Source organism: Theropithecus gelada, chromosome 1 (genome assembly GCF_003255815.1).
Source record: "Theropithecus gelada isolate Dixy chromosome 1, Tgel_1.0, whole genome shotgun sequence".
Taxonomy (NCBI): domain Eukaryota; kingdom Metazoa; phylum Chordata; class Mammalia; order Primates; family Cercopithecidae; genus Theropithecus; species Theropithecus gelada.
Window position 1 is genome coordinate 26,344,410 of NC_037668.1, and position 26,119 is coordinate 26,370,528.

The 26,119-nt window shown below is 43.6% G+C and overlaps 1 protein-coding gene across 1 annotated transcript in view; it reads left to right on the forward strand.

Moving 5' to 3' along the window:
• Positions 1–656: 656 nt before the first annotated feature.
• Positions 657–26,119, forward strand: part of LY9 (lymphocyte antigen 9) — a 29,375-nt gene continuing 3,912 nt past the window's right edge. Inside the window, 7 exon segments of the mRNA XM_025380563.1 lie at positions 657–874; positions 4,313–4,642; positions 18,431–18,706; positions 19,214–19,555; positions 21,405–21,674; positions 25,240–25,574; positions 25,961–26,050. Of these exon segments, the coding sequence (XP_025236348.1) occupies positions 751–874; positions 4,313–4,642; positions 18,431–18,706; positions 19,214–19,555; positions 21,405–21,674; positions 25,240–25,574; positions 25,961–26,050 (1,767 nt within the window). The 5' untranslated portion in view covers positions 657–750.

Genomic DNA, 26,119 nt, shown 5'->3' on the forward strand with positions numbered 1-26,119 from the left:
TGCCTCTGGCTTAAGGTACTCACACAGCTAACATCATGGTGTCAGCCAGGGTTGCAGTCATTTCAAGGCCCTCCTGGGGAGGATCCACTTCCAGTCTCACTCATGTGATTCTTGGCTGGCCTCAGTCCTAATGGACTGCTGGCCAGAGGAATCAGCTCCTTGCTGGGTTTTGGCCAGGGACCTCCCTCTGTTCTTTGTTTGGAACCCTCTCCCTAAAGTATTTCACAAAATAATACCTGGTAGGGAGACAGAGATAGTGGGAAAGAGAGAGAAGGAAAGAGGGCAAGAGAAAGAGAGAGAGCATATGCACACACATGCTAACCTAAGATGGAAGTGACAGCTTTTTTGTAACCTGATCTCAGAAGTGACATCCCAGCACCTCTGCCACATTCTATTCACTTGAAGCAGGTCACTAAATCCAGGCCACACTCAAGAAGAGGTGATTACACAGAGGCATGAATGCCAGGAGGTAAAGATCTTTAGCAGTCACCTTAAGGAGCCAAATTTAGAACCCAAGTCCCTTGATGTCAAAGCAAGTGATGCTCCACATCAGTCACAAATAAGGCCCTGAATAGACTTGGGACCTTCACCCGCCTGTGCAGATGGGAGGAGTCTGTGGTGTTTCGTATAAACAACCCTCCCTCTGAGACACACACACTTACACATACACACACACACACACACGTATACACATGCGGAAGCTGTGGTAAGTGCATCCTCCTTCAGTCTCAGATCTGAAAATAGATCATCATGGTGGCACCAAAGAGTCACACACAAGACTGGGCTCCTGGGCCTTTCTCCAGTAAGCCACAGAGGAGTCAGCTGCAAATATTGTCTTCTGTTCTATGGACCTCTCTCCTCTTCCTGCTCATGGGTAAGTCCACTTTATGGCCACCACTTCTTGCAACTGGTGTTCTTCTGAGGCGGGTTGCATTCCCTGCCTGGGAGATTCTTTCCTTTTTTTCTTTTTTTTAACGGAGTCTTGCTCTGTCGCCAGGCCGGAGTGAAGTGGCGCAATCTTGGCTCACTGCAACCTCCGCCTCCTGGGTTCAAGCGATTCTCCTACCTCAGCCTCCCGAGTAGCTGGGATTACAGGCGTGCACCACCATGCCCAGCTAATCTTTGTATTTTTAGTAGAGGTGAGGTTTCACTGTGTTGGCCAGGGTGGTCTTGATCTCTTGACCTCGTGATCCGCCCACCTCAGCCTCCCAAAGTGCTGGGATTACAGGTGTGAGCCCAATTCTTGTTGGTAAAACCAGGAAACTCCTCGCCTTGCCAGAAATTACTCTGCATGTGTGCATACTCGTGTACCATGAAGGGGGTGGCATTCTAGCCCTGGTCTCAAATAACTCTGGGCTCAAACTACATTTCTCTCGCCCTCACACTTTCCTAAGAAATGCCAAATATGTAATGAGTTTGTTCCTTGTATAGTGTGGATAAAACTCACAGAGGGATCCAGGAAAATCCCCTGATGAGAAGCCACCTAGCAATTCCTAGGGATGGAGATAACTTCTGGAGCTTCTTTCTACATCTCCTGCCTTGGTTATCACATATGCTGGCTTTATTACTGAGGCTTCACTGGGGACCTGGAGGTGGCTGGGTGACCCTCGGCAAGGTGGTGTCTATCCTTTTGTCCTCAACCTTATTCCTCCCTATCAAGGCCCAACTCCTGGGAAATATCTCTCCGCTGCATGGCCCGGAACCCCACTGTCCAGCAGATAGAGCCAGTCCAGTACCCCAGAGGGGATCTCAGCCACCTGGGACTGTAGCAGCTACTGTCCTTCTGTGGTCCCACTTTGTCCAGGGCTTCAGGGATGATGGTGCAGGTAGCACTAGAGATCTGAGAGCAGTGGGAGTTGGCTGTTGGTGCCTGAGGGAAGCTCTAGAAACACTCCTAGATGCAGATATGGGTGAACAAGGAGCCTAGACCTCAGGGCTGAGGTCCAGTCTGACCTCTCTTCACTTTCAATTTTATCTTGGCTCATCAAAAAAACACAGAAAGCAGCAAGGCTGTTTATGTCTACATGCAACCTTTGGGATATTCCTTGATTGTGTTGAGCAAACCTGAAATAAGCTACATTCAAGGTCATCCAAGCCTCAAATGATCATTGCAGTGAATTTCAAACAGATCGGAGCAAAGAGACATATCCTTCAGTCTGGCTCCACTGATTAGGATGACCTCAAATCTCACTCTTTTGATCTGAAAGGAGGATGCTTTTGTATCTCCGAAGAGTCGTTTCAGGAACTTAAAAGGCAGTCGAGTGAAAAGACCCCTCTCACTTTAGTATCAGGAACATCTAAAATTAAATATTGCTCCATCATTTATTAGTGGTGTGAGCCTCTATTTCTTACGTGTAATAGTTAGTAGAATGCATCACGCAACACTCTTACAGATTGAAGATCTATACACACACACACACACACATATATATAGTGGCACATAGTTGGCAGAAGCTATGATTGTTATTATAATAATCAATTACTGTTATATGCATTCTTTGGAAACTATTAAAAAACAGGTGAGTCAAATTCAGTTATTGCAATCTTTGAACGCTCTTTTATGATTTATCCTATGGTGCAATTCAAATAAAATGGCTGGTACTGGGGACCTGTCACTGTACTGGGAGCTGCATTGCACTGTTTTCTGCAACAAGATTTGCCCTGTGAGGCCCACATCCTGTCCCCTCCACTGACAGTCTGTGAGGCTTTGTTTATGATTTTTGTCTGACGTAAGAAAATTTGAAGTCAAAACAAGTCATATACACCCAGCCAAAACCCAGCAGCTTCTGGGCTTCCAGGATACAGATGGACAGTACTCCTGGCCTCCCTACTCCAGGGGCATCATGGACATAGGATCTGGACTCTGTGACTGATCAACCCTGTAATCTCAGGGAAGTGGCTTAAATTCTCTAAATATCAGCTCCTCATCTGTAAAAAGGGGCTAATTATAGTATAGTTATGAGAATTAAATGAAATAATTCACATAAAGTACCTAATGCACACATAGCAATCGTAAGCAGTGTCTTCCAGAAGAAAAGGGCTCTCTTTCAGAAAACTTCAAACCAGCCTCACATCAACTCAGCTTGAATCTGCCTAAAGAATCCACCTGACCTGACCTTCTCATGTCCAGTATCCCTAGCCCTGCATGCTCCATAGCTGCCTCTCCACAAGGTGCAAGTGCTTGACTGATGGAGGTCTAAGCAGAGAACCCCCATGACCTGCACCAAGCAGCCTCTCTCCTCCCTGTGTCTGCAGATTCTGTAACTTCTGGGTTTTCAGAGCTTGCTTCAGCTTTCTTCCACCCCTCCAGGCTATCCTTATGCTCCTTTTTTGTCTCTAACATTTTCTACTTATTTTCCCACCCAGAATTCCTGGTGGAGTCTGGGTCCCAAACCCATTTGATTTGGTCTAGAATTTCCAAAGTTCTCTCCAGAGCCTCAGAAGCCCTGGAATCTGGGAATCCAAGCTGGGGTCACCCAGAAGACACCCACAGGGTCCCTACAAGAAAATTAGCTGCCTTGGCCGAATACCAGCTTCCTAGATGCCTTGGTAACAATGTTTATCAGGAATATGATCTTGCCTAAGATGAGGAAATCAGGAACTGTATTGGTACCACCAGCTATTCCCACCCCCAAACCTGGCCAAGCCAAAGTCAATCTGAGATCCCATGGACAATGAAGGGAAAGATAGGGTGAGGTAGAGCTAGGAGAAGTTCCTTTAGTTCCTGACACTGCTATGTGAATTCTCAAACATTCAGAAAAGTTGGAGCATTTACACTGAACATTCATATGCCTACTACCTAGGCTCTAACACAAATGTTTTACTTTGCTTGCTTTATCATTCACCTGTTCATCTAACCAACCCTCTACACACCCATATTTTTAAAAATATGCTCCTTTTTACTTCATTGGCTCTTCACAATTTGCAGCAAACTGCTTTCATTTAATTTTTATCATATCCCTTGAAGAAAGTGGTGCAGGTATGAGCATTTAAATCCTTTAGATAAAGTAAACTGATTCACTGAAAAATTCAGAAATGTACCCAAAGTCACAAGGCTAATTCCCCTACTGGAACAGAAACCCAGAAGATCTGTTTCACAGATTGTTGTGGCTACTTTTAAGGGAGACAGTGTTTGGAGAATGGAGGAATTAATGACTTTGCTAGGCAATGGACCTAGAAGAAGGAGGACAACAATCTCATTTCATTTCTCAGCATCTGACATTTATGCCCAATGTATATTCACAGAGTGAAAGAAAGAAGGCTAGCTCAAGGAGTCTAGCTGCTCCTGCAAGTCCCTTTTCTATCTCTGCAGGACTAAGAGCCTCTGGAAAGGACTCAGCCCCAACAATGGTGTCAGGGATCCTAGGGGGTTCTGTGACTCTCCCCCTAAACATCTCAGTAGACACAGCGATTGAGCATGTCATCTGGATTGGTCCCAAAAAGGCTCTTGCTTTTGCACGTCCCAAAGAAAATGTAACCTTTATGGCCAAAAGCTACCGGGGCCGACTAAACATCGCCAGGGGGAGTTACTCCCTGTCCATCAGCAATCTGACTCTGAATGATGCAGGATCCTACAAAGCCCAGATAAACCAAAGGAATTTTGAAGTCACCACTGAGAAGGAATTCACCCTGTTCATCTATTGTGAGTTCCAGAGAGCTTCTGTGTTTTGATCTTTTCTTTTTTTTTTTTATTTGTGCAAATTTATGGGGTATGCGTGAAATTTTGTTATATGTATATAGTGCATACTGATCAAGTCAGAGTTTTCAGTGTGTCTACTGCCTGAGTACAATACATTCTTGTTAAGTATAGTCACCCTACTCTGCTATCAAAAATTGAATTGATTCTTTCTATCTTACTGTATGTTTGTACCCTTTAACCCACTTCTCTTCATCATCCCCCCACCACCCACTCCCTACACTCACCCTTCTCAGTCTCTGCTATCTATCTTTCCACCATCTACCTCCACACGATCAAAATTTTTAGTACCCACATATAAGTGAGAACACAGCGATATGTGTCTTTTTGTGCCTGGCTTATTTCACTTAAGATAATGACCTCCAGTTTCAGCCACATTGCTGCAAAAGACATGATTCATTCTTTTTTTAAGGATTTTTAAATTGTTTAAATATATTTAGAGGGTACAAGTGTAGATGTATTGCATGCATATATTGCATGCTGAGGAAGTCTGGGCTTTTAGTGCACCCATCACCCAAAGAGTGACCTTTGTACTCAATAGATAATTTTTCAACCCTCACTGCTCTCCCACCCTCCCACCTTTTGTAGTCTCCACTATCCATTAGTCCTACTCTGTATGTCCATGTGTCCTACTCTGTATGTCCATGTGTACCCATTGCTTCCACTTATAGGCGAGAACATGTGGTATTTCACTTTCTGTTTCTGAGTTTCTGAGTTATTTTAGCTGGATAATGGCCTCCAGTTTCATCCAGGGTGCTGCAAAAGACATGACTTCATTCTTTTATGGCTGATTAGCATTCCATGATGTGTATAAATATATGTATGTATGTGTGTACTGCATTTTCTTTATCCATTCTTCCGTAAGGGACACAGATTAATTTTATATCTTTGCTATTGAGAATAGTGCTGCAATAAACATACAAATGCCGGTATTCCTTGCATATATCAATTTCTTTTCTTTGCCTTTGGGTAGGTATCCAGTAGTGGTATTACTGGATCAAGTGCTAATTAAATGTTTAGTTTTTTGAGAAATCTTCATATTGTTTTTCATAGTGGCTGTACTAGTTTCCATCCCCACCAAGAGTGTCTAAGGGTTCCCCTTTTCTCCACATCCTGCCAACATGTGGTTAGTGTTTAAATAATAGCCATTCTGACTGGAGTGAGATAATATCTCATTGTGATTTTGATTTGTATTTCTCTGATAATTGGTGATATTGAGCATTTTTTAATACATCTGTTGGTCATGTGTATGTCTTCTTTTGAGAAATATCTATTTATATCCTTTGCCCACTTTTTAATGGAATTATTTGTTTTTTCTTGTTGAGTTATTTGAGTTCCTTGTATATTCTGGATATTAGTTCCCTGTCAGATGAATAGTTTACAAATATTTCTGCCATTCAACAGGTTGTCTCTTCACTCTGTTGATTATTTCTTTTGCTATGCAAAAGCTTTTTAGTTTAAATCCCATTTGTCTATTTTTGTTTTTGTTGCCTGTGCTTTTAAGGTCTTGGTCATAAATTATTTGTCCAGGCCAATGTCCAGGAGAGTTTTCCCTAGGTTTTCTTCTAGTGTTTTTATAGCTTCAGGTCTTACATTTAAGTCTTTAACTGATTTTGAGGAGTTTTTTTTTTATATGATGAGAAATAGGGGTTCAACTTCATTCTTCTGCATGTGACTATTCAATTTTCCCAGCACCATTTATTGAAAAGGTGTCCGTCCACGTCATCGAGGGTGACCACTGCACGCTCCTGGAGGGCAGCGGCCTGGAGTCCATCATCAGCACCCTGGCTGAGCCACACACGTGTGAGCGTGCGGGAGGGCTAGGCCTGCGCCCCCAACTGCCACTGGAGACCGCTCCACCATCCCTACCTCACCGCCGTGCAGTGGGGGCTGGAAGAGTCCTGCCGATGGAACCCTGCCCTGCCCAGGGCCGCTGCCCCCCAAGGCTGCTAGAGGTAGGCGTTAGGCGTATTCCACCCACCCGCTGCCTCCCATGGCGCCTCGGGGACACCAGAGCCCAGCTTGGAGACTTCTGGTCTGTGAAGAGCCAGCGACGCCCGCAGGAACCGGGCTGGGCCTTGTGTGCTTGTGGGGTTTGCGCTTGGTCTTTCTCCACTTGTATTTGCATATTTATTGCATTGCTGGTAGAGACCCCCAGGCCTGTCCACCCTGCAAAGACTCCTCGGGCAGCATGCGGGTCCCGCACACTGCACCCATTTCTCCAATGTCCCCTGCAGGCGCCGGTGGCCACCCAGGCCTGCTAGCTGCGGCCCCCTCTCAGCCAGGCCTGGCTCAGCCCACTGCGTGGGAGGTCACCAGCCAGTCCTGAGGAGCCGGGACCCCCGGGATGCAGGCCCACAGCGCCGGACTGCATCCATGATGCGAAGCTGGCCTCCAGCCCTGCGGACAGCCCAGGGCACCAACTCAGTGTTTGTCAGTGTTTCTTTTTCCAAGAAATGATTCAAATTGCTGCTCGGATTTTTAAATTTACTGTAGCTGTCAGTGTACACGTCTGGATCCCGTTTCATTTTTACACCAATTTGGTAAAAATGCTGCTCTTCTCAGCCTCCCCACAATTAAACTGCACGTGGTCTCTTTAAAAAAAAAAAAAAAAGTGTCTTTTCTCCCCAAAGTAAGTTTTTGTTGGATTTGTCAAAGATCAATTGGCTGTAAATCTGTGGCTTTATTTCTGTGTTCTCTATTCTGTTCCATTGGTCTATGTGTCTATTTTTATAATACCATGCTGTTTTGGTTACTATAGCCTTATGCTATATATTGAAGTCAAGTAATGTGATGCCTCTAGCTTTGTTCTTTTTGCTTAGCATTGCTTTGACTATTGAGGCTCTTTTGTGGTTCCGTATATATTTTAGGATTTTTTTTTTCTGGCCAGGTGCAGTGGTCATACCTGTAATCCCAACACTTTGGGAGGCTGAGGCAGGCAGATCTCTTGAGGTTAGAAGTTCGACACCAGCCTGGCTAGCATAGTGAAACCCCGTCTCTACTAAAAATACAAAAATTAGCCAGGGGTGGTGATAGGCACCTGTAATCCCAGCTACTTGCGAGTCTGAGGCAGGAGAATCACTTTAATCTGGGAAGCAGAGGTTGCAGTGAGCCAAGATCACGCCACTGAATGCCAGCCTGAGTGACAGAGTGAAAACCGTGTCTAAAAAAAATTTTTTTTTAGAAAGAAGGATTGTTTTTTGTAATCTGAGAAGAATAAGGTTGGTATTTTGATACAGATTGCATTGAATCTGTAGATTCTTTGGGCAATATGGTCATTTTAACAATATGGATTCTTCTGATCCATGAGCATGGGATATTTCTCCATTTGTTTGTGTCATCTATGATTTTTTTCATCAGTGTTTTGTAGTTTGCCTTGTAGAGATCTTTCACCTCCTTGGTTATATTTATTCCTAGGGTTTTTAATAGCTATTGTAAATGGGATTGACTTCTTTCTTTCTTTCTTGAGTAAATCATTATTTGTGTATAGAAATGCTACTAGTTTTTGTACATGGATTTCTGTCCTGCAACTTTACTGAATTCATTTATCAAATCTAAGAGTTTTTTGGTGGAGTCTTTAGGTTTCTCTAGATATAAGATCATATCATCAGGCTGAGCATGGTGGCTTACACCTGTAATCCTAGCACTTTGGGAGACCAAGGCAGGTGGATTGCTTGAGCTCGGAAGTTCAAGACCAGCCTGGACAACATGGAAAAAACCCATCTCTACAAAAAAATACAAAAATTAGCTGGGCATGGTGGCATGTGCCTGTAGTACCAGCTACTCTGGAGGCTGAGGTGGGAGGATTGCTTGAATCCCAGGAGGTTGAGGCTGCAGTGAGTCATGACTATACCACTGCACTACAGCCTGGGTGACAAAATGACACCCTGTCAAAAAAAAAAAAAAATTATACCACCAGCAAAGAGGAAAAATTTGTCTTTCTCTTTTCCACTTTGAATGTTTTTTATTTATTTTGCCTGGTTTCTCTGACTAGAACTTTCAGTACTATGTTGAATAAAAGTAGTGAACGGGGTATCCTTATCTTGTTCCAGTTCTTAGAAGAAAGGCTTTCAGCTTTTCCCCATTTGGTACAATATTAATTGTGGAATTGTCATATATGGGCTTTATTATTTTGAGATATATTGCTTCTATGCCTGGTGTGTTGAGAAATTTTTTCGTGAAGGGATTTGGACTGTATCAAGTGCTCTTTCTATGACCATTGAGATGATCATATGGTTTTTGTCCTTCAGTCTATTGATGAGATGTATCACATTTATTGATTTACATATGTTAAACCATCCTTGCATCCCTGGGATAAATCCCACTTGATCATGTATTATCTTTTTGATGTGCTGTTGGATTCTGTTAGCTAGTATTTTGTTGATCATTGTTTCTTCTATGTTCATCGGGGATGTTGGCCTGTCGTTTTCTTTTTGTTATTGTTGCATCCTTGTCTGATTTTGCTATCAGCATGATGCTGGCCTCACAGAATGAGTTAAGGAAAATTCCCCCCACTTTGATTTTTAAGAATAGTTTCAGGAGGATTGATATTAGTTATTCTTTGTATATTTGGTAGAATTTGGCTGTGAATCCATCAGTCTTGGGCTTTTCTCTGTTGGTAGACTTTTTTATTACAGATTAATTTCATACTTGTCATTGAGGTCTGTTCAGGTTTTCTATTTTTTACTTATTCAGTCTTGTTAGGTTGTATGTTTCTAGAAATTTATCAGTTTTCTCTAGGTTTTTCAGTTTGTTAGAGTATAGTTGTTCATAATAGTCTCTGATGATCTTTTGTATTTCTGTAATATCAGTTGTAATGTCTCCACTTTTTCTGATTTTTTTATTTGGGTCTTCTCTCTTCTTTTCTTAATTAGCCTAGCTAGCAGTTTATTAATTTTGTCTGTCTTTTCAAAGAACTTTTTGTTTCATTGATCCTTTGCATTTTTTTAGTCCCTGCTTCATTGAGTTTTGCTCTGATATTTATTACTTCTTTTCTTCTGCTAATTTCGGGTTTGGTTTGTTCTTGCTTTTCTAGTTCCTTTAAGTGCATTGTTACATTATTTATTTGTGATCTTTATACTTTTTTCATGTAGGCATTTATTCCTATAAACTTCCCTCAGCACTGCTTTTGCTGTACTCCATAGGTTTTGGTATGTTGTGTTTTCTTTTTCATTTGTTTCAAGAACTTTTTTTTTTTTTTTTTTTTTTTTTTTTTTGAGACGGAGTCTTGCTCTGTCACCCAGGCTGGAGTGCTGTGGCCGGATCTCAGCTCACTGCAAGCTCCGCCTCCCGGGTTCCCACCATTCTCCTGCCTCAGCCTCCGGAGTAGCTGGGACTACAGGCGCCCGCCACCTCGCCCGGCTAGTTTTTTTGTATTTTTTAGTAGAGACGGGGTTTCACCGTGTTCACCAGGATGGTCTCGATCTCCTGACCTCGTGATCCGCCCGTCTCGGCCTCCCAAAGTGCTGGGATTACAGGCTTGAGCCACCGCGCCCGGCCTGTTTCAAGAACTTTTTTTTAATTTCTTTCTTAATTTCTTTGTTGACCCAATGGTCAGGAGCATGTTGTTTAATTTCCGTGTATTTGTATCATTTCAAAGTTCCTGTTAATATTGATTTCTAGTTTTATTCCATTGGAATTGAAAAGATATTTGATACGATTTCAATTTTTTAAAATTTGTTGAGACTTGTATTGTGAACTAACAAATAGTTTATCCTGGAGAATGTTTCATCTACTAATGAAAAGAATGCATATTCTGCAGTTGTTGGATAGAACATTCTGTAAATATCTGTTAGGTCCATTGGTCTAAACTCCAATTTAAATCCAAAGTTTCTTTGTTGATTTTTTGTCTAGAAGCTCTGTCTAATGCTGAGAGTGGAGTGCTGAAGTCCTCCACTATTATTCTATTGCAGTCTCTCTCTCTCTCTCCCTCACACACACACACACACACACTCTCTCTCTCTCTCTCTCTCTCTCTCTCTCTTACTCTCACTCTCTCTCGTAATATTTGCTTTATGAATCTGGGTGCTCCAGTGTTGGGTGTATATTCATTTAGAGTTGTTATATCCTCTTGCTGGATTGATCCCTTCATCATTATATAATGGCATTCTTTGTCTTTTTTTTTTTCACTGTTTTTGACTTAAAATCTGTTTATCTGATATAAATATAGCTAGCTACTCCTGTTTGCTTTTGATTTCCATTTGCATGGAATTGTTTTTCCATTTCTTTACTTTCAGTCTATATATATTTACTGTTAAGGCGAATTTTGTGTAATTAACATATAGATGGATCATGTTTTTAAATTCATTCAATGATTCTACATCTTTTAAATGGATAATTTAATCCATTTACATTTAAAGTTATTATTGATATGTGAAGCTTTTTCCTATATACTGTTGTTTTCTGGTTTTCTCATATATTCTTTGTTTTTTTCTCTCTTATTGTTTGTCATTATGGTTTGGTGGGTATCTGTAGTGACATCATTCAAGTCTTTCTCTTCACCCTTTGTATGATTGCTTTACAAATGAGTTTTATACTTCTGTGTGTTTCCATCATGGTAAATCTCATCTTTTGCTTACAGGTTTAGGACACCATTGAGCATTTCTTGTAGGACCCCATCTAATGGTAACAAATTCTCTCAGCATTTGCTTGTCTGAGAAAGGCTATTTCTCCTTTTTTATGAATAATTTTCCCGGATATAGTATTTTTGGCTGACACTTTGAATATATTATTCCATTCTCTTCTGGCCTGCAAAGTTTCTGCTGAGGAATCCACCATTAGTCTGATGGGCTTTCCTTTATAGGTGGCTAGATGTTTTTCTCTTACTGTTTTTATGATTTACTCTTTGACTTTGGACAGTTTGACTGTAATGTGCCATGGAGACCTTTTTGCATTGTATTTTCCTGAAAATCACTGAGCCTCCTGTATCTGGGTGTCTAAAACTCTTGCTAGACTTGGGGAGTTTTCTTCTATTATTTCATTAAATACATTTTCTAATCAGTTCTTTGTCTCTTTGTCCTCAGGGATAGAAATAATTTGAATATTTTATCACTTTATGTTGTCCCAAATGTAACAAAGGTTTGGCTCATTCTTTTTTATTCTTTTTATTTATTTATTTTTTGTTTGGCTGGATTATTTCAAAAGACCTGTCTTCAAGTTGTGAGATTCTTTCTTCTGCCTAATCTAGTCTATTGTTGAAGCTTTCAAGTATATTTTGTATTTCCTTCAGTGAATTATTCAATTCCAGAATTCTATTGATTCTGTTTTTTAAATATCTATCTCTTTGGTTAATTTGTCATTCACATCCAGCATTGTTTTTCTGAATTCTTTGTATTGTTTTTCAGAATTCTCTTGTATCTCACTGAGTTTTTTCTTATTTTTTAATTTACTTTCATAGGGAAGTCTTTTTCCTGAAAATGTGTCCATTGTGTTGTTGGGGTAGGGCACCCTGGCTTTGATTCTGGGCGCATGCAGTAGTATAGTCTCTGTATGATTTGTCTGGCTGTAAATAACATTAGTGGTATCTGTGATTTCCTCACTGGGTCAGGGTGTGGTTATTAACAGAGGCTGTGGTGAAGCTGTGCTGGGGATTGAAATGTCAAGTGGGCCAGTCATCAAGCCACAATGGTGGCAGCATACCTATCTTTATGCCTCAAGGCAGTGTATGCTGTAACTTGTGTTTACGCTTATCAGCAGGCTGATTTTTAAGTCTCCAGTGGCTTGCTCAGATACCGATAATGGCAGCAGTGGGCTGGAGGGTGGTGAGCAGGTTCTCAGGCCCCTGGGAAACCAATGTGGCATGGGCAATGACAGTAGTGGGATGATTCTCTGGGTTCCAAGCAGTGTGCATTGATGTTGATGGTGCCCAAGGCGGTGGATTGGGGTGGGCAATCCCCAAGATGCTGGCCTATGTGTTCTCTTTCCAAGGGGGAAAGGGGAAGCCAAGCTGAGTGGGCTTGCCCTCAGGCCCCCCAGTGGTGAAAGCAGACACCAGCTATGGTACATGGGAGCAGGGCCATCCTCAGGCCCCAGGCAGAGTGCTCAGGTGAGGGCAGTAGCAGCCACAGTGAGGCCCTGCCTCTGGAAAAGATGAGGCCAGGTTCAGTGTCCACAGCCTTGGATGGCAGATGGGGAATATGCATCCCTCTCAGCCTCAGTCCTAGGAGGGCTTCCCCCAATTCAGCACTAGCTGCAGGAGCTTTTGCCTAGCTTGCAACCAAGTTGCAGCAGCAACTCACAGCCCACTACTTTACCCAGTCTCAATCACAGCAGCACTCACTTCCTAGGAGCAGAAACCACAGCCCACACCTCTCTTGCTACTTAGTTCTACCCGCAGAGTGCTCCCAGTTCATACTCTAGTCTCAGCAGCAACAGTTTTAGTTTTCCTAACACCTCAGATCCAGCACTTTGGGCCCCAGGACAGCGTGCAGTCTGCCAAAGGCCAAGTTTGAAAATGGTCCCTTACTATAACTGCAGAGGTCTCAGAAAGAGTATGGAACCCTGTAGGAGCTCCCTCCCTGGAGCAGTTCTGCCCCACAGTCTCCCAGCAGCTCCCTATGGTAGCTTCAGGAATCAGGAGGGTCAGAGGGGTCTCATGCGGCCAGGATTGCATGATTCTGCAGTGGGATGTGGGCCACTGGAGGTCTTTCGCTCACCTCTATTGGGAAATCACCTCCAGCTCCCAGCAGATCCCAGCCAGGGAGGCTGTCTCTGTTGCTTCTCCTTCCCTGCTTTTAGTGTTTCCTGTCACATCTCTGTTGAATTCCGGCATTCTCCCTTGGAAAATGTATTTGAAATATGACTGTTTGTATACTACTTTGGTTCTTCTAAGTAGAGGAAGTAGGCATTAAATGCTTCTAGTCAGCCATTTTGAAGCCCCTTCTCTTGATCTTTTATTTTTAAAAACAGACATTCTTTTTCTCCAGGAATTTCTCTCTCTAGGATAAATATGACTACTATATTGATCATTTTTCACCTAATTCCGTGTACACAGATGTCAAGATTAGAAGACACACCCATAAATTCCTGACATGTTATATAATCGCCATAATTCATGTAACTTGTCTCCTACTTGTAGAAATACTGTTTCTGCTTATAGAAATATTGTTTCTAATATTTTCTCTTATAAACAATACTGCAATGAATATTCTTGTGCACCTATCTTTTCACGCTTACGTGACTAGGTTATATTTTGATGAATAAATCTAGAATATATACATGGGGTCAAGTTGCTGAATCAAATGGTATATGCGTTTTTTTTTTTTTTTTTTTTTTTTTTTGAGACATCGTCCCACTATGTCACTTAGGCTTGTCTCCAATTCCTGGGCTCACGTGATCCTCCTGCCTCAGTGTCCCACGTAGCTGGCACTACAGGTACTTGCCACCATGCCCAGCTTTTAAATCCTGAATTTATTATTATTATTATTATTATTATTACCACTAGTATTACCAGTATTTCATAGAGACATAGTCTCATTTTGTTGTCCAGGCTAGTCTCAAACTCCTGGACTCAAGCTATCCCTTTCCCTCAACTTCCCAAGTAGCTGGGACTACAGGCATGTGCCACCTGTAAAGCCATGTGCCTGGCTTTAAAATCCTAAATTTTTATTTATTATTATTTTATTTTGTAGAGACTGGTTCTCACTATGTTGCCCAGGCTGGTTTCAAACTCCTGGCCTCAAGCAATCCTTCTACCTCAGACTCCAAAGAAGCTAGTATTACAGGCACCACTGCACCCAGCTTAGTATATACATTTTTAATGTTGCTAGATATTGCTGGATTTCCCTCCGTGTTACCAAGTAACCCTCCCACTAGCAATGTTTGAGAGAATATTTCCTTATATTCTCAATAACAATGTATTGTCAAACATTTCTTTATTGATAAATTGAGTAGTTAAAATAGTATTTCATAGTTTAAATTTATATTTTAAATTGAAGCATCTCTTCATGTTTTAAACTGAGCATTTCTTCATGTTTTATGTTTTATGTTTGTTTCGAGACAGCCTTGCTCTGTTGCCCAGGCTGGAGTGCAGTGGTGCAATCTCAGTTCACTGCAACCTCCACTTTCTGAGTCCAAGCAATTCACATGTCTCAGCCCCCCAGGAAGCTGGGATTACAGGGATGCACCACACGCCTGGCTAATTTTTGTATTGTTAGTAAAGAGAGGGTTTTGCCATGTTGGCCAGGCTGGTCTTGAACTCCTGGCCTCAAGCAATTCATTCTCCTCAACCTCCCAAAGTGCTGGGATTATAGGCGTGAGCCACTGTGTCTGGCCATCTTTTCATGTATTAAATAGCCATTTGTATTCTCTTTTCTGTAACTTTCTGTTAATATTCTTTACTCATCTGTATTAGTGTGAAAGGGATGCTATAACAGAATACCCCAGAATAGATGGCTTAAACAACAGAAATTTATTTCTCACAATTCTGGAGACTAGAAATCCAAGTTCAAGGTGTTGGCAGGTTTGGTTTTTCCTAGAACCTCTCTCTTCAGCTTGTAGTTGGCCACCTTTTCACTGTGCCCCCAGTCATTCCTTTGTCTGTGTTGTCCATGTCCTAATCTCTTCTTATAAGCACATCAGTCATATTGTATTAAGGTTCACCCTAACAATTCCATTTTAACTTAATTACCTCTTTAGATACCCTGTCTCCAAATACAATCACATTCTGAGGTACTCGGGATTAGAACTTCTACATATGAATGTTGTGGGGGGACAGAATTCAGCCCTAACATTCTACCCTCTGGCCTCTCAAAATTCATGTCCTTCTCACATGCAAAATACATTCATCCCATTCCAACAACACCAGAAGTTTTAACCCATTCCAGCATCAACTCTAAGTCCAAAATTCATCCAAATATTATTTAAATCGGGTATGGGTGAGACTTGCGATAGGATTCATCCTGAGGCAAAATTCTTCTTCAGTTGTGAACCTGCGAAACCAGACAAGTTATCTGCCTCCAAAATTCAATGGTAGAACAGGCATGGAATAGACATTGCCATTCCAAAAGAGAGACATTGGGAAGAAGAAAAAAGTCACAGGTCCCAAACAAGTCCAAAACCTAACAGGGTAAATTCTATTAGATGTTAAGGCTCAAGCATAATCCTCTTTGGCTCAATGCTCTATCCTCTGGGCCCACTGGAATAGCAGCCCCACCTCCTTGGCCCTGGGTGGCAATTCTGCCCGCTGGAATCAAGGAGGAAACCACCTCACCCTACCCAAGGCTTATGCCCTCTAGGCCAATGGTGGCAGTGGCATCTCTGCCTACTTCTGAACTGCCTGTGGGGTTACCGTTCCCTTTTCTTGAAGGATAATACATGTTTGCAGCTGTATGAGCTATATTGACTTGTTTCATAAAAGCCCAGAAGCCTGACACACTCCTTCATTTGTCCTGTCTCTGTCCTTTACAGTCCACACTTGCAGCAATTTTGCTGAGGTGGTCCAATCTCATAACCTCTCTAGCAAACATTGCCAAGCCACAATCTTTGTGTTCTCTCCAGACACACTTTCTCATTTTTCACAATATGAATAGGCTGAAATTTTTTCAAAGCTTTAAATTCTGGCTCCATCTTGCTTGACAATTCCTTATTTAACCTCTCTCTCTCCTCTCACATTTTATATAAGCAGCAAGGAGAAACCAGGCAGTGCCTTCAACTCTTTGATTAGAAATCTCCACAGCTAAGTACCCAAATTTATCACTTAAACATTCTGCTTTCTGCAAAACACTAGAATACAACGTGGCCAAGTTCTTTGCCACTTTATAACAAGTATACCCTTTCCTCCAGTTTCCAGTAACATATTTCTAATTTCTGTCTGAGACCTCACCAGCAATATGTTTAATATTTATATTTTTACCAACATTCTGCTCATGATGACATATGTATATCTCTAAGGAAATAGCAGCTTTCCCTGCAGTGTTCCTATTTTCCTTCTGAGTGCTCACCCGAATTCTCGTTAACATTCATATTTCTACCCAGAGTCTCTTGAAGATAATCTAGGATTTTTCTAGCACATACCTCAAAATTCTTCCAATCTCTACCCATCAGCCCGTTCCAAAGCCATTTCACATTTTTATATTGTTAGAGCTTCATCCCACTTCTGGTATCAAAATCTGTATTAGTTTGCTAGGGCTTCCATAACAAAATACCACAGACTGACTAGCTTAAACAACAGAAATGTGTTCCACATTTCCCCAGAACACAATTCTGGAGACCAGTGAAGGTATCAGCAGGCTTGGTTTCTTCTAAGGCCTCTCTCCTTGGCTCCTAGATGGCCACCTTCTCTCTATGTCCTCACATGGGTGTCCCTCTGTCTGTATTGTCTACGCTGTAATCTCCCCTTCTTAAAAGGATACCACTCATATCTGACTAGGGCCCACCCTAACGGCCTCATTTTAACTTAATTACTTCTATCTCCAAATATAATTCCATCTTCAAGTGCAGTCACATTCTGAGGTGCTGGAGGTTAAGACTTTAATATCTAAACTTTGCAGAGACACAGTTTAGCTCATAACACCATCTTTCTCTCAGGTAGTTTGATCGTTTTCATTGATTTGTATGGTATTCTGTATCTGTTAAGGAAATGGAATTCTATGCAGTTAATAAAATTAGAATGAATCAACATGTGTTGACATACGACATACAATAATTTCCAAGATATACTGCTAATTTTTAAGGTCCAAAACAGTGTGTAAAGTATGCATATATCTGTCTATATCTAGAATATCTCTGGAAAGATCAATAAGAAACCCATAACAGTAATTGCCTCCAGGAATAGTAATTCTTGGGGAGAGTAAATAAATGGCTGGAGGCTAGAAAGCTTACTTTTTCATTATGTACCTTTTGTATTTTCTCAATTTTTTTATATGTATTACCTATTCGAAGAAGAAATATTGGGCCAGGTGCAGTGGCTTATGCCTGTAATCCCAGCACTTTGGGAGGCCAAGACAGACAGATCACCTGAGGCCAGGACTTTGAGACTAGCCTGGCCAACATGGTGAAACTCCGTCTCTACTAAAAATACAAAAATTAGCCGGGTGTGGTGGTGTGTGCCTGTAATCCCAGCTACTCAGGAGGCTGAGGCAGGAGAATTGCTTGAACCCGGAAGGCAGAGGTTGCAGTGAGCAGTGATCACATCACTGCACTCCAGCCTGGGTAACAGAGTGAGACTCTGTCTCAAAAAAAAAAAAAGAGAGAAAGAAATATAGCTTAATGAAACATTCACACATGTGCACATACATGGTGAACAGTGGAGATGGAGCAAAAGGAAAGGAGAAGACAAGTAAGAAGAGCTAAAAGCACAATTCTAAATTCAGACCAAAAGACACGGGCAACTCAAATTCTAGAGGCACAGTTCCCCACTCCATAGTGTTTGGGGCTGGGCCGTTCACCTATTTATTCATCGAACATTCCTGAGTATTTTTCATAAGGCAGGTGCGTGTTAGATGTTCAGACACAGAAATCAGCCCTGTCGTCAAAGAGTTCTTATACTGGTCTGGGAGAAAGAGAAGTAATCAGACTATTAGTCATGCTGAGTCATGGTGATAACACCTGTAGAGGATGTTATGGGAGCACAGAGGAGAGGCCGTCAACCCAGCCTACAGAGAAGATGTCCCTGCGACTGGTATTGCTGGCCTCTCTCTGCTGCCCCCAACTCCACTATTATCACTCCTTTCTTCTTTCAGTGCTTTTCTGCTGGCAAAGGGAACTGAGCATCTTCCCATGCTGTTGTCTCTGCAGAACAGCTGCAGGAGCCCGAAGTCACCACGAAGTCTGTGAAGGCATCTGAGAACTTCTCCTGTAACATCACTCTAATGTGCTCCGTGAAGGGAGCAGAGAAAAGTGTTCTGTACAGCTGGACCCCAAGGGACCCCCATGCTTCTGAGTCCAATGGAGGCTCCATTCTTACCATCTCCCGAATGCCCTGTGAGCCAGACCTGCCATACACCTGCATAGCCCAGAACCTCGTCACCCAGACCAGCTCCCACCCTGTCCATGTTGGGCAGTTCTGTACAGGTACCTGGCTCCAATTTGGCCCTTGAGGGAAATCCAGAAACAATGTGAGCAACTGTGGAGTCTAAACCCTAGGGTTCTGGTCGGACACACAGCAGGTGGGGAAGCAAGAGGATAGGCCCCAAAACCCCTTATTCTCTACTCTCAGGGGCCTGAGAGAGGCTGGCAGGACTTGGAAAGCCCAGAACACTGTGATACTCTAAGGTTAGAGCAAGGGAGGAGAAGACAATATGGATACAGGAGTCCTGATGGGTCTTTGCTTGGGTGGAGGTGTTTCCGGGTACCCTCAGAAGGGCAGAGAAGGGGAATGAGAGTCCAAGTATTCAGTGGGCAGAGCCCGGTGGAACGGGTGGTCATGGGGAAGTAGCAGGCATGCCCCTCAGAGGAGGAGGCCAGGAGGAAGAGGAGGGGGAGGAGGGACTTCAGTCCCCTCAGTCCCCTTTAGAATGCCTGGAGGCCAAGCGAGTAGGGACAGTGACTGAAGCTGCAATGTCTCATCTCTGACCCCAGATCCAGGAGCCTCCAGAGGAGGAAAAACAGGGGAGACTGTGGTAGGGGTCCTGGGAGAGCCAGTCACCCTGCCACTGGCACTCCCAGCCTGCCGGCACACAGAGAAGGTTGTCTGGTTGTTTAACACATCCATCATCAGCAAAGAGAGGGATGAAGCAGCAACGGCAGATCCACTCATTAAATCCAGGGATCCTTACAAGAACAGGGTGTGGGTCTCCAGTCAGGACTGCTCCCTGAAGATCAGTCAGCTGAAGATAGAGGACGCCGGCCCCTACCGTGCCTACGTGTGCTCAGAGGCCTCCAGAGTCACCAGCATGACACATGTCACCCTGCTCATCTACCGTGAGTCTCTGGGCAGGGCACCCGTCATTAGATTCCTTCTCTGAAAGCTTTCTCCTCTGCTGCCTTCTCCACCTCCCCCTTCTCCAAGGGTCTTCCCTCAGACTGAAATGCCTCAGACCACTAGGACAGCTGTTCAGTTCACACCAGTTGATTCACAGGAGGAAAACTCATGACTAGCTGCTGTACAAGTCTACCTGCCAAAGTGCCCCTGGTTCTAGGCTGCCAGTTAGGCCTCTACCACCCAACTTTAGGTGCTTGCCCTGGTCCTTCTGCACTGAGTCTCAGAAGGGACTAGGAGGCCAGGTGCGGTAGCTCACACCTGTAATCCCAGTACTTTGGGAGGCTGAAGCAAGTGGATCACCTGATGTCAGGAATTTGAGATTAGCCTGGCCAACATGGTGAAACCCCGTCTCTACTAAAAATACAAAAATTAGCAGGGTGCGGTGGTGGGCATCTGTAATCCCAGCTACTCCAGAGGCTGAGGCAAGAAAATCGCTCGAACCCCAAGGGGCGGAGGTTGCAGTGAGCTGAGATCATGCCACTTCACTCCAGCCTGGGAGAAAGATCGAGACTCTGTCTAAAAAGAAAAAAAAAGGAGAGGGGGGGACTGGGAACTCACCAACCTGCATTTTTTATTTTTGAGATGGAGTCATGCTCCATCTCAAAAATAAAGTCAGTCACCCAGGCTGGAGTACAGTGGCACGATCTCAGCTCACTCCAACCTCTGACTTCCAGGTTCAAGGGATTCTCCTGCCTCAGCCTCCCGAGTAGCTGGGAGTACAGGCACACACCACCACATCCAGCTACTTTTTGTACTTTTAGTACAGATGGGTTTTTGCCATGTTGGCCAGGCAATTCTCGAACTCCTGACCTCAGGTGATCCACCTGCCTCAGTCTCCCAAAGTGCTGGGATTACAGGCATGAGTCATGGCGCCTGGCCCCAACCTGCATTTGTATAAACTATTATCATTTTTAATAAGGCCAGAGTTGGCTGGGGTGAAATCAGAGAAGACTGAGGAGAAGCCCTTGATGTCCAAAGACACTGTGGCCTCCAAGAAGGTGGGCCACTCAGCTCCCCTGGACATGTGGAACAGAATTTGCATTCTACCTCCTCAGCCTTGGGCCTCACAGGAGCTTGGCTTGGCAATTTGCATGGTTTATGTTTACCTGTTCCCTCACCTGTGCCATTCAGACACGGTCAGCATACCCCCTGCCTGAGTTTGTCAGTGTCTAGGTATCTGTGAAGAGTCACCATCATGGTTTCGTTAAAATATGCAGCAAGTCGGCCAAGTCCATGCCTATTGCCCACAGTGCCTCAAATATAAAGAAACCCACAAGGTTAAGTAAAAATAAGAATAAACAGGAAACAAATAGAGTCAATCTTATTGTTTCTTTTAAAGTTGCTAACATTTATTGAGCGTTTACTCTGTCAGGTACAGCGCTCGCCTCTCTGCATCCCTTGTCTCACATCAGTAAGCAAATCAGCCTCAAAGGCAAGCCTTGAAGGGTCTTTACAGCACATGGAAGTGTTGCGCTGATCCGTGTTGATTGGTTTGCTTGCTTCCACAGCTGTAACTAACTGTACAGGATGAGGTTGTATCTTTCTTTCTTCACTTTTCCTCATTTCCCTTTTTTCTCACCTGAGCATCAGGAGATAAAGAGGTGTGTCTGAGATGTCACAAGTAGGGAGGAAAATGCTAGGTGTACTCCAAAATTCCTGTGGCTCCTGGAGGCACTCTGCCGGCAGTATCAACACTTGGCTTCACGAATATATTTTTAACGAATGAAGACAGATGACTGCCCAGGGGGCAGGCCTGATTCCACATGGAGTCTGCCTCTCTCCTCACAGGGAGGCTGGTGAAGCCCAAAATCACGTGGCGCCTCCAGCACAGCAAGGATGGCATCTGCAGGGTCAGCCTCACCTGCTCCGTGAAGGATGGGGGAAACGCTGTCATGTACACATGGACCCCACTGCAGAAGGGAGCTGTTGTGTCCCAAGGGGAATTACACCTCAACGTCTCATGGAGAAGTGGTGAAAATCACCCCAACCTCACGTGCACAGCCAGCAACCCTGTCAGCAACAGTTCCCACCAGTTTCTTTCTGAGAACATCTGTTCAGGTTTCTCTCCATCTCTATTTACTCAGGCCACGGGGCCTCGGGGCCTCAGATCCAAGAGTTTGCATCCTGACTGATTCTTTATGAAGTGCAGTGGGAGGTTGTGGGTGAGAGCTCTTTAGAGTGGCATGCTTCCACAGATATATGAGAGCCAAGCATGTGATTTTAATGTTCTAATAGCCATGTTAGAAAAAGCAAGAAGAAATAAAGTTATTTTAATAATATATTTCATTTAACTGAATATATCCAAAATATCATGATTTCAATGTGTATTCAATACAAAAAAAAATTCATTAGACACTACATTTTATTTTGTACTAAGTCTTTGAGAGCCAGTATGTATTTTACACTTACAGCACATCTCTATTCCAACGCTAAATTTTCACTGAAAGTGTTTAATCTATATTCAGACTTTGTAAAATTACAGTTGAAAAAATAGATTTATGCACCCAAGTTATCCCAAGCACACTTATCAGTTTTTCAAGAAGGAATTGAGTAGCCATTTTTAAATTAAAACTAAAACTAAACAAAAGAAGCCGTTTGGTGTCTCAGTAATCCTAGCCACATTTCAAGGGCTTATGCATAGCTTGTGGCTACCATATTGAACAGCACAGAGTTAGAGGCTTGTAGAGAAAATCTGATATGAAGCTGATGTGGAAAGGGATGTGGACCACCCAGGAACAAAGGCTGTGTGAGTGGGAGCTAGAAAAGGAGCCCCAGTGGCCCTTACTAAATGCCAAGCGCTATTCTAGGCCTTCATGCATTTTTGCACAATCTTCGCAACAATCCTACAGAGTAGATGCTCTCATTTTTCCCCATTATACGGGTAAAGAAACTGAGGCTCAGAAAAGATAAGGGATTTGCCCAAGGTCACACCGTAAAAACTGGATTTGAACCCTAAGCTGTATCTTCTGCTCTTCCATAGAAGGAAGTAGAAAAAAGGTACGGTCTACCCAGGATCTGACAATGTTGGGTCAGATTGTGTCTGGCAGACAGATCTAGAGTCCAGCTTAACAGGAATCTGGAAGTCTCCTCATATCATTTACAGAGGGGCAGTGTAACGTGGCGATTAAGGGCGCTATAGGATCTGCACTCGAACCTCAGGTCAGACACTTGAAACTCTGTGACACTGGGCAAGCCATAAACCTCTCTACCCAGGGACTGTCTGCCTCAGGTACTGCTATAACCTCTTGCCTAGAATAATGCTTGCTTGAAAACCATTGCACTCCAACCTGGGCAAAAAGAGTGAAACTTTGTCTCAAAAAAAAAAAAAAAGACATATATTCACATGGCATACAGTTAAAAGTAGCTCTCTTTCCAAATTCCAATCTCCAGGTTCTAAGTCTCTCCCCCAACAGACAACCACTGCCGAGATTTCTACAGACCTGAATCCTTTCAGAAACTTTTAATTCATTTGCAGGTTTCATACATATTTGTGTGGGGAGGGTGTTCCTTTAACTTCACACATGGGAGCAATCTATAACACTTTTCTAAACCTTGCTTTTTGATCTTAACAGTACATCCCAGCAATATTAACATTTGTAGATTAAAACTGACTCCCATTTATTCTATTCTACACATTTGTTTAACTAATTTACTTTACCAGTACTTATTAACAGTCATTCTCATTCCTTGTTACTTCTTTCCTAAAATATGCTAATAGTTTCCTTACAGACTATTCCCTCTCATCACTTTGCCAAGCTCAACTGACTTCTCTAAAACCCTCAATAGCTCCTAATGGCCTTTGTCTGTTCAAAAGGCAATATAACCAAGTGGTCAGGTGTATGGGTTCTGAGGTAGGACAATCCTGTGCTCAAACCCTAGCTCTTCTCCTTATGAATCCCTTAGCCTCAGTTTTCTTACCTTCCAAAATGAAGGTGTCTACCTATTTTCACTCAGTATTGAGCGAAAGAGAAAGAGGGGTCAGCAGGGAGAGGGCAGGATTGAGCAGCGGTTAAGAGCATCAGGGACAAGACTACTTGTGTTCAAATCCTGGCCCTACCACTTACTCAGGCAAATACTTAATCTTTATGTGCTCGAGTTTCCTCATCTACAAAAAATAAACACGGATAGTTATTGTTTGTGCTTCATGGGGTTTTATGCAGACTAAATAAACTTATTCATGAAAAGCATTTAGAACAGTGCCTCGCACATAGTAGGCACTTACTAAAAAATATGAGCATCAGGTCAAATCGAAGGGGCTATGTTGTCTGAGATATAAACCCAGGGTTTGTCCTCACGTGCCAGGAAAGTTTAGGACACAGACACACAGGAGGAGTTTAGGAGCGGAGGTTTAATAAGTAGAAGAGAAGAAAAAGAGAAACAGCTTCCTCTATGGAGGAATGGGTCTCAGGGTGGGTACCGGCTGCTGGTGAATGTGCCGAGTTCTATAGTCCAGTTTGAGGAGGTGGCGTCTGATTTACGTAGGGCTCACAGATTGGTTTGATAAGGTATGACGTTTACATAGTGCCTGGGGAAGGCTGCTTCGCCCACCCTAATCTTCTTATGCAAATAGATTTTCCAGTTGATCGCCACCATCTTATATGCTCCTTACAATACCGGTGACTGGCAGAGAAGGGAAGATGGAGCCGCCATTTTGAAAATGTCTAGTCCTTAGTCCCTGCTGGCATTCACCCATGCAAGCTCCCAGCTTGCAGGCTGCTCTTTGTTGGAAAATGATTTGGGGCTGCTTTTCAATAGAAAGAAAAGCCTTACCAAGGACTCCCATACCCTTACTATCTGCCTAAGTAATTTCTTCTTAACTCCTACATCAAAATGGGCTACTTCACGTGCCCCACAGGCAGGGTTGACATCCACCCAGTGTGCCGTGACAGCATTCACAGCATATCCACCCAGTGGGCCACACCAGCCCTCACAGCGTGTCCACCATGCCAGTGTTCACAGGTGCCCATGCTGATTGCCTAAGCCCTGACCATTGCAATTGTTAAGTATTTTTAATATCACCCTTTTGGAAAAGGAGACTGCTCCAGGCTTTACACCTGCCTCTAATCATGCTGCTCCCTCCACCACCTAGAATACCCTTCCACTCATCGAAATATTGAATCCCTATTCAAGACCCACCTCAATTCTGCCACCTTCATGAGTTCCTCTCTGCTTCTCTAACCAGAGTCATCTCCTCTCAACTCTGCACTTTCCTCATATGTTCCATGGAATACTTGGCAAAGCTGGCCTTACATTACTGGTTTACACATGCACGCGACTCCCCAGCTAGACAGGGTGCTCCTGCAGGACCAGATCCAGTTTACCTTTGTGTTTCCCCAGAGTACCTGTCATGATGCTTGGCATGGTGTATGCCACAGGGCCAGAGAGTTGCTAAAGTCTATCACATGTCATATTTAATATTTATCAAATGAATGAATAAATGAATGTTTGAAAGGAGGAAGGGAGAGTGGAATGGACTCCCTGAGGGAAGACAGGAAAAAAACAATCTCCCTCAGTTTTCTAGGCCTCATCCAATGCAAGCGTCAGAGCAGGCTGGGGCCTTGCAGCAAAGCAAGAGAGAGGTGGGGTTGGCATACTTTTATCAGCCCTGCACAAGGTGTTCCAGAACCCACAGCTGGCCACATGCTATACTCTGTGCTCTCTCAAAAGTGTGAGAAGCTGGACACTCCCCTCAGGCCTGCCAGGCAACGGCCTAGGCCCGCCTCAGACAGCAGCTCTGACAGCAACATCACAACTGAGGAGGATGCGGACAGGCCCGAGGTGCACAAGCCCATCAATGGAAGAGATGAGGTGTATGACCAGGTCACTCAGGAGGGTGCTGGACATGACCCAGCCCCTAAGGGCCAAGCAGACTGTGATCCCGTCACTCCATATGTCACAGAAGTTGAGTCTGTGGTTGGAGAGAACACCATGTATGCACAAGTGTTCTTCAACTTACAGGTGAGCCCTTCTGATCAATACACCTTCCTCCTCCTCCCACATCTAGCAGCATCTGAGATCCTGGTTGACTAGTTCCTCCAAACTGGGGGCTGGGGCCTGGAAACAGGACTAGGGGCATATGGGCAGGGACTCATGGCTGTGTCCATGTTTACCCAACCTTGGGATCCTGTGGAAGGAGGGACTTCTCCCTCAGCTCTCATTCTTGGGCCACTAAAAAGGGAGATGTTGGAGAAGCAGAGGCACCGTCCCCACTGCACTAAGGCAGCTCCCACCCTCTGTGTGAGATGGGAAGCTGGGGGGTATCCCCTCTCCTCAAGGGTTGAGGGTAAAACTGAAAAGCTCTCATGTGGGGTCACTAGGGCTCATCTGGTGTTGGTCTGTTACAGGGAAAGACCCCAGTTTCTCAGATGGAAGAGAGTTCGGCCACAATCTACTGCTCCATACAGAAACCTCAGACGATGAGAACAACTTTCTCTGTATCCCAAGGCCCACAGAGTGAGGAACTATTCCTTAGACCTTTTGAACTGAAAATCCTAGATTCCCAC